The sequence below is a fragment of the Molothrus aeneus genome, chromosome 28, assembly GCF_037042795.1.
Source record: "Molothrus aeneus isolate 106 chromosome 28, BPBGC_Maene_1.0, whole genome shotgun sequence".
Taxonomy (NCBI): domain Eukaryota; kingdom Metazoa; phylum Chordata; class Aves; order Passeriformes; family Icteridae; genus Molothrus; species Molothrus aeneus.
Window position 1 is genome coordinate 2429559 of NC_089673.1, and position 9546 is coordinate 2439104.

Below are 9546 nucleotides of genomic sequence, written 5' to 3' on the forward strand. Positions count from 1 at the left end.
CAGAAGAGCAGAGAGGGCACTGGCTGGGAAAAAAAAATAAAACCTGATTCAGAGAAAATCTGAAATGTGAATTATTGCTTTGAACAATTAAAAATGCTTTACTATGCTATTGTAAAATGAGAGCTCAGTGTTGAAAGATGTAGTATGTGTTATAAATACCTAGATGTAAAACTTTCCATCTAGCAAAACTAATTTTTCTCTGTATTATGTCCAAACCTGCAGTGCAAAACAAAACTTACCCAGTATTTAATAACTGCAGTGTTTGCTGCTTTTTTGGGTTTGTGTTTGTTTTGGTTTTTTTCCACTTTGCTCTCAATCCAGAGTTCACAATGGTTTTTTTTTGCAGCACTGAGGAGATGGGAATGACAAAATTACATGGCCTGGCTATTCTAGTGACAGCAGGGATCACTGGTGCAATCTGGTGGGTGTTTAACTTTTGATAATTATTCTCAACAAGAATTTCTTTCTCTTGCCCAGGCTGAGACAGGTTTCTTCTAACTAATGCAGATCCTATGTGAGCATTTACACAAAGCTAAATTCAAAATCCCCTTTTACATTCAAAAGATGAAAATAAACAAGGTGTGGACATTTTTAACCTCTTCTATGACATTCTAAAAGTCTGATTAATTATCTCTGTGTATTCCTGTGAGTCCAAATGTGTGTTTTCATGTTTACATCCCACACTTCTGTGCTCCAGACCAGCACAAGGATGCTGGAATTCTGTGCAGTGAATTTAGCTGTGTTTGATTTTGCTGTATTTATTTATCATGGTTGGTTTGAGTCTCCCTTGGTTGTTAAGTTTGCTGCAAGGATTTTTTAGTTGTTTCACTGGACTGTTCATTCTGAAAGTAGTTTTTCTTCTTCTAAAATAAGGAACAGAAAGTGTGCATGAACAACCCCTCACCTGTATTATCAAGAATAATATAAAGAAAAAATATATACATATATATATAAAATATATTATATATATTATCAAGAATATTTCAAATATTCTTCAGTCTAAAGAAGTTGTTTCATGGTGGTTGCTTTCATGCCAATATTCAAATCTCAGCACTGATTGGTTTGACTACAAACTCCCAAAAGCTCTCTTCCTTTCACACCAGGACAGGTGTGTATTCAGTGTTCTGGAGCCTGAAATCAGAGCAGGTGGGGTTAATTCACAGTTGGCTGGAACAATATTGGATCTGTTCCAGTTGGAGGAATTAGGAAAAGTTTTCAGCCACTCTTTCTCCACAGCACAGCATCAAATGCTCAAATGTGAGCACAAATGCTCAAATGCTCACATTTTTGTTTAAAATTACACTGAGATCCCACAGACTGGCCGGATCAAAGTGATGCTGTGAACACCTGGCTTCAAGAGGGAGCTGCAGAGGAGCTCTGCTGCAAAGCACCCACGTTTCCTTTGGTGCAAGTAGTCCAGGGCAAATTAAATCATTCACAGATCCTCGGGGCTGATTGACCTGCAGATAACTTTAGGCTAAATTCCTGTGTGAAAAACGCCAACCGCTCGCTTTTAAAATGTTAAAAGTTTAATAGTAATAAAATGGTTATAAAAATAGGAATGTAATTAGAGTAATAAAAATTTGGACAATTAGGATTTAGGACAATATGAGACAATTAAAAAAAGAGTTATGGACAGTCCGGGTACCTTTTCTGGGCAAAATAAGCCTGAAAAAGGACCCACATTAACGGAGGATTAACCCTTAAAAGCTACAGCCTGTTGCATATTCATACACCTCATACATGGTGCATAAATTCCATTCAAACACAGGATTCTGTCTGGGCACTGTCAGCTTCTTCCTCTGAATCCTGACTGAGTCTTCAGGGCTGAGCAAGGCAGGAAGAAGTTCATTTCTTCTGATAAGGGAGCAATAAATTCTCTTTCTCTGAAAGATTCAGGTGTCCTGTGGCTGCTGAGTCCTCTCTTTAAAAAGTATCTTGCATAGCATAGTTTCTATTTTAACATTATGTTATAACCTAAAACTCTATTTAACACACTACTTAAGAAGATTAATACAGCATAACTTTCTAACATAACACATAATATTCATTTTAATATTTGCCAAAAGCCAATCATAAAATACACATTTTTCACATCCTGTCTTGAAACAGCTGAGATTTGCAAATCCTCATCACCACATTGACCCCACAAATGTGTGCTCTGTTAGATTTGTTTTAAAGTTTCAGTCACAAAGGAAGTGGAGGAGAGGCCGATTTTTGGTTTTTATCATTGACTCATTGTTTTCCTATCCTGTCCAAGGTACCACTACCCTTTCTCCCCAGCCAGAACTCAGGAACAAAAAGCCTCCCCTGGAGAGGATTCACTCCTGTAAGTTCATCCTGCAAAATAAAAAAGTAATAAAAGAGTTATGGACATACTGGAGAGTGTCACAGACACATTTTATGAAAAATCCTTTCCTTAGGATCTTTTCTCCTGAGAAGCTGAGAGGCCTCAGGAACAAAATGTAACCAATGGTTATCTGCTGCTGTGCAATGCAACAGGTGCATCTGGGATTGGGCTCATGTGGTTGTTTCTAATTAATGGCCAATCACAGTCCAGCTGTCTCGGACTCTCTGAGACTCACAAGATTTTATTATCATTCCTTTCCATTCCTTTCAAGCCTTCTGCTGAAATCTTTTCTTCTATCTTTTAGTATAGTTTTAATATATCATTTTCTTTTAATATCACATCTATCATAAAATAATAAATCAGCCTTCTGAAACACGGAGTCAGGATTCTCATCTCTCCCCTCGTCCTGGGCCCCCTGTGAGCACCACCACAGGAGAGAGTTCCCCAAAGGATCATTCCAGGCCATGAAGACAACACTCACCTAAAAGACTCATTTTTAGGCACCAGATCCATGCCCTGGAAGTGCTGATTTCCATTTTGATGGGAGCCATCCTGCAGGGCCCTGCAGGCTCAGGTTCCTGAGATTTCATATGGGGAAATGGGAATCCATCGATGCAGCTCCCCCAAAACCATGCAGTGAAAAAGGAGCTCAATCCCACCTGATCTGGACACCTGGGAGCTGCTGTCCCTGAACCAGGACCTCATCCAGGTTTCTGTGTATTAATTAAAACAATTTGGGCCCTTTGGCAGATTGTCTGTTCCCTCTGGTTTAGTGTTGCCCACAAACCTGATGAGAAGGAAGAGATTCCAGACATGGAATTAAAAAAGAGTTTAACCTGGTAGGTTAATGGGTTTTCAATGCTTAGTTTCATTTAACTGAACCCTATTTTACTATTTTCTTTTTTTTTTTTTTTTAATTATGATTTGCACCTACAAATTACACTTCTTATGAATTCCACTTTTCTTATCCCCACTGCTTTTTTTACTGTGGTTTCCCCTCTTCATCACTTCTTTTAGAACACACACAGTTGTGTAATCCTCTAGAAATGCTGCTCTAAGGAGTGCAGCACATATGACATGGAGAGAAATAAACTTTAATGCCAGTGAAGCAATATGACAAAAGCAATCCAGTCTTTTTGTAATTCATTTGAAACTTAAAAGATTGCAGTATGAGAACATTTTCATACCACCACCCTAAAAAAAAGAAGTTTATATGGCTAGATGTCTTTCTACATGTGATTCTTTCAATTTCCCTCTATTAGCCTGTTTAATCTGTTACTTTTAGTGAGTGTTTCCACTTTACAGAACCTGTTTTTCCTGGTGGAAAATCTGGGAATCAAGACTGGTGGGTTCCCACTCAGTGACCCATCCACAGGAGCCTGCACAAGCAATGAGAATGGAGAGCAGTGACCTCTGCTCTGTGTCCTGTGGACATAAACCTGTCAGAAAAATACAAACTTGGTGCAAAAATATAAACTTGGCCTTACTGGACCAGGCTCTCACTGTGTAGAAGTAAAACTGGATTTTCCAAAGATGCACCGAAGAAAGAGACACGTTGAAAATAATTGTAAAGCTGATTAATTTGCATTCAGCTCTACTTCCACCAGCCTGTTAAATGTAGTTCACATTGTATATGAACTCATATCAATAATAAAATAGTGTTTGTGGTGGAGTCTGGATGCTCACTGACATTGAACCACACAAAGATCTCTTGTGGGGCTCATCTCTCAGAAAAAGAAAATCTGAAACTTCTGTGCCACGATGCATTTATGCACCTTTTATTTCTCCCTATAGAATATTTCTAATATTTTTTAATTTTCATTTGCAGAAAAGCAGACTTAGATGAAACATCTCTGATGCTTCCATGGTAAGTGCACCTGCTCTGGTACAATGGAATATCATGACCATGAAATCCAATTGATGTCAGAAACACAGAGTGGCACTGACAGGTCAGGACACCTGGGAGCCAGACTGAATGAAATAGAAAGCCTGACTAGAAAAGCAGCTCTTCCAGAAACCATCAAAAATGCATAGATGAAGAATCTGTAATTTGTTATTTTCAGAAAGGAAACCGAGAAATGATGGTGAATATTGAAAATATTTTGGTTTTATTTTATCTTAATTCAGTTTATTGCATCCTCTGTCACCACTCAGAAGCTAAAAAACAAAAGGCCTTAGCTGACACTATTTCTAGTGGTGGCAGTCAGCATCATATACGACGTGTAAACACCTGTGGAATTAACATTTTGGGTCACTGGGATAAATTATTTTTTGGAATTGCCTATTATAGAGCCATTTTCAGTAGGAAAAACAAAACAAAACAAAAAGTAATAAAAGAGGTATGGACATCCTGGAGAGAGTTTGCTAAAGGACCATGAAAGGGCTGGAGCTTGTTTCCTATGAGGGGAGGCTGAGGGAGCTGGGACTGCCCAGCACAGAGCACAGCAATCTCCCATCTGCTCTGCAAAGTGGCCTGGCTGAGTGTGGGAACAGAAAAACAGAAACTTACATCTATTTATATGATATCATTTTTCTATTTTTATACATTTTATAAAATATATAAATATATGAATATGAGTAAATAAATTTATTTATATAAATGTATTTTAGATAAGGAATATATTTGTATGTTTACAATTATTATTATATATTATAATATATGCACATATATTATAATATATAGTGTAATATATATTATATAATATATAATATATAATATATATAATAATATATAATATAATATAATATAATATATATCCTATATTATATATAATATATATAATATAATATATATGATATAATGTATATAGTATATGATATATGATATATTATATATTATATATATAATTATATGTAAAAATACAATACACAGACATTAAGCAGAAAAATCATAAATTTATATTTCTCTAGTTGTAGGGGAGAATGTGCCTGAAGTAAGGGAGAAACTAGACTGACAAGATGGCAAAGAGTTACATAAAATAAAAAGGGTGTAGTTGTGTAAAATAAGCTGAGAGTTTAGAAGTTATCATAGAAACCAAAGTGTGCATGTGAGTTAGAGGCTGACTGAGTAAAAATATCCATAGTGCAGCAGAAGTGAGTAAAGGTGATAGGTTAGAAAAGCAAAATAAACCCTGTGGCAACTGTCTATTGGGTTAAAGAGTTCTATATTGCCTTGGAACAGAGAACTTGTGACTGCTTTGAGCTATAGCTGAATGGTTGCTCCTCTAAAACCTGACATCCCCTGAGACTGATGTTTGTCTGAGCAATAAATCATTCTGAGCTTGAAAATGGTCCCATCCCTTCCTTTCTATCAGCAATAGCTGACCTTATCAGCAGAGCTGTGAACTCCATTCCCAGTGGGAAGGAGATGTTCTTCTGAGATAAGCCAGTAAACAACAGCCTAGGAAGCATCAGGGAAATACCTGTCCATCATCCCAAAGGAATTAGGGAGCAAATTAGGGATCTCCTCCTTCTCCTCTTTCCAAAGGAGGAGGAGATCAACAGCCCAGCTGGAGAGTCTCCATCCACACTCAGGGAAAGAGCAGAAACCTGTGCTGTGATTTCAAGTGAGACTGGAATGATGAATTCACTCTTACATCTGGGTTCGTTTTGATGAATTTCCTGGGCCATCTCAACTCTGCCTTCATTCCCAACCCCTTGCAGGAGAAGGGATGTGCTGGTGCTGACACCATGGCTGGCTCCAATTGTCTGGGAAGGCACCTTCAGCAGGGACATCCTGGATGCTCAATATCTGCAGAAGAACCTGGTCACTGGAGTGGTCACTTTTGCTGTTGAAAAGTATTGGCTTGTCATTTATTTCTTGTCAAATAGTTAAACCTCTCTGTAGTGCTGCTGGTGGAGCACTGTTGTATCTGCAAGGGATGAAGGCAGGAATGATGAATCTGACTCCATGGTCTCAGAAGGCTCATTTATTACTTTAGAATTATTATTATTATTATTATTATTATTATTATTATTATTATTATTATTATTATTATTATTATTATTATTATTATCAATAATAACAGTAATAAAAATAATCACAATAATAGCAGTAATAACAACAACAATAATATCTATATTTTAATATAATATATAATAATTAATTGTATATATAATTAATTGTTATATATTATATTAAAAAATACTATACTATACTAAAGGATACAGAAAGGATTCTTACTGAATGCTACAAAGATAATAATGAAAACTTGTGACTCTTTCCAGAGTTCTGACACAGCTTGGCCCCAATTGCCCAAAGAGTCAAAACAACTCACACCACAGTAATGGTTGCCTCCTACACCAGGTCTCATCAGCTCTTGGAGATCTATTTCACACCCAAGATAGCTCAGCTATCTTTGGAGGCATAAGATCAGCAGCATGGCTACTGTTGCAGTGGTGGAAATAAAAAGGTTCTAATAAAAGGCAAAATAACAAAACTCTTTACAGAGAAAAACCCAGCCAAGTGCAAGAGGTTCTTGCTCCTGGTAAAACACGTCACAAAAGGCATAAGTTTCTTTGTTCTCTTCCTTTTCTAGTAAATTCTGTCCTTCAGTTTGAGGTGAAGTCCCCCAGGTCCTATGAGGTGTCTTCTCACCTAATTGAGGAGAGAAACTTCTGGGTTTGTTTCCTTTTTAAAGGGACAAAAAATAGTTTTGTCACTCTGTCAACAAGGAGCACATTCCTATGACCAGAATGCAATGGAACAATCACCTGTGGGTAAACAATCTCCAAACACATTCCACATGAGCAAAACACAGGAGAAGCAAATGAGATAAGAATTGTTTTCCTTTTCTCTGAGGCCTCTCAGCTTCAAAGGAGAAAAACCCCGGGCAAAGGGATTTTTTCACAGAATGTGAATGCCACAGAGCACAAGTGAGAAACATTCCAAAGACTGAATGTGAGCAGCTGTAGACTGGGAGAAATGGGACATTGGCTGGGACATTGCTTGGAATAGGACCAAAAAAAACCCCTTGGAAATATAATGAGCATTTTGGCCCAGTGAAATAAAAATTATAGCTGCTGCTACGTTTCTAAGAACAAGCTTTCCCTCTATCCTGCACTAAAAAATAGAAAAATTCCATGGAGTTGAGATTTTATTGGGTTTCTGTAAGAGTTTAAAGGTAAAATATTAGCTCTAGTAAAAACATTAATCAAGCTATTACAGCTTGGGGTAGTTCTTCTTTGAGTTTCTGAGCTATACTCTATACCCTCTATCTCCACTGGCATCTTAGAGTAACACAGCAACTTCAGCTAATCAAAACTATTTAATTGATAATTTTGACCCTCTCCTATGAAAACAGGCTGAAAGGGTTGGGGTTGTTGAGCCTGGAGAAGGCTCCAGGCAGAGCTTAGAGCCCCTCCTGTACCTAAAGGGGCCCTGCAGGAAAGGGGAGAGGGATTTTTTACAAGGCTGGGTGGTGACAGAATGGGGGAGAATGGCTTTAAACTGAAATAAGGCAGTTTTAGATCAGATATTTGGAAGAAATTCCCTACTGTGAGGGTGGGAGGCCCTGGCACAGGGTGCCCAGAGCAGCTGTGGCTGCCCCTGGATCCCTGGCAGTGCCCAAATCCAGGTTGGACAGGGCTTGGAACACCCTGGGATAGTGGAAGGTGTCCCTGCCCATGGCAGGGGGTGGAATAAAGTGGTCTTTAAGGTCCCTCCCAACACAAACCATTCCATGTTTTCCTGGTGATTCTATGATTTTCTCTCGGAAGTTAAAAATATTCCACTGCAGAAAGAGTGCCGGGGAGGGGTGAGAGGAAGTATTTCCATTATGGAGCGATATTAGAGAGCAGCACTGGGTGGAAGGCACCCGTTCTGTGAAAAGCTAAAATGTGAATTTAGTGAAAGCTAAAATGCAAATGTGCAGCAGCATGGGGAAGGTCTGAAGGGCAGCAGCTGTGTTAAATAAAGGGCACTAACATCACAAAAAGGAGCAAGAGATAGAAAAAGACAAAGAAAATGAATTTGAAAAGCTGCCATTCCTCAGCAGGAGGAGCCTCTCCATTCTTTTCCTTTCCATGTCTCTTAGCTATGTCCAGTTCATAGAAGGGTTCATGAGCTCTGCCAACAAATACTTCCTTGCTGGGCACCCCGTGAACTTCTACCTGTTCACAGACAGTCCTGAGAAGATCTCCCACCTTCAGATGGCCCCTGAGAACCACCTGTTTGTCATCCCTGTCCAGGATGACCCCCGGTGGCAGGACCTCTCCAGGAGCCGCATGGACATCCTCAGCTCCTACATCCAGAGGCAGTTCCAGCACGAGGTGGATTATCTGTACTCCATGGACATCAATGTCCAGCTCCTGGCACACATCGGCGTGGAGATCATCGATGCCCTGGTGGCCACCATCAGCTCCTGGCAGGTCACCCCACAGCAGGACAACAAAGCCTCTGAGACACAGCCTGAGTCACAATCTGCCATCCCTGAGGGACAAGGGGACTTCTACTACACCGCCAGCTTCTATGGGGGCAGCGTGGCTGAGGTGTACAAGCTGACCAGAGCCTGCTCTGCAGGGCTGGTGGAGGACAGAGAAAATGGCATTGAGGGTCCCTGGCACCACGAGAGCCACCTCAACAGGTACCTCCTGCAGCACAAACCCACCCGGCTGCTGTCCCCAGAGTACTACTGGGACACAGAGCTGAGCTCCAGCAGCATCCAGGTGAAGAGGATGTGCCCTGTGCACCAGCACAGCCAGAGGCAAGCTCCTCAAACAAAGAGTGCCAGGCCTTTCTTCTTCACAGTGTAAGTCTGTGTGGGAACTCAGCACATCGCTCCCGATGTCCAGAGTTGCCGAGAGCACCCTTGGGGGGCTCGGAAATCCTGGAATGTTGCCAGGAGTGTTTGGTGGCTTGATTTTGATCCATCCACAGAAGTGACAGCAGTTTGAGGACATGAGAATCACTTTAGAGTGAAGGGTGTAAAAGGGACACATTTATAGGGTGAAATATAAACTTTAAGGTTTTTGGTACAGGGGGTTATGGAGACAAGATGGGGGGATCAGGGCGTGTCTCGTCCTTCTTCTTTCTTCTTCTTGTCTTCCATCTCCTGTGGTGATGTTGGCACTTGGGGATTGGTTTATGGTGAAGGTGCACTTGCCAACATGGGTGAAAAGTATTGGAAAATAAAAGTAAATATCATGTACGTAGATTTTAGTATAAAAAGACATGACCGCCCCGTGGGTGGTCAGAG

The 9546-nt window shown here is 40.0% G+C and overlaps 1 protein-coding gene across 1 annotated transcript; it reads left to right on the plus strand.

Annotated features, from left to right (window-relative positions):
• Positions 1 to 356: 356 nt before the first annotated feature.
• Positions 357 to 9103, plus strand: LOC136567169 (histo-blood group ABO system transferase 1-like). Its single transcript, XM_066566669.1, has 5 exons — positions 357 to 421; positions 2261 to 2329; positions 4179 to 4217; positions 6014 to 6148; positions 8386 to 9103. Exons 1-5 carry the CDS (start codon positions 357 to 359, stop codon positions 9101 to 9103), a joined length of 1026 nt encoding a protein of 341 aa, XP_066422766.1.
• Positions 9104 to 9546: the final 443 nt, after the last annotated feature.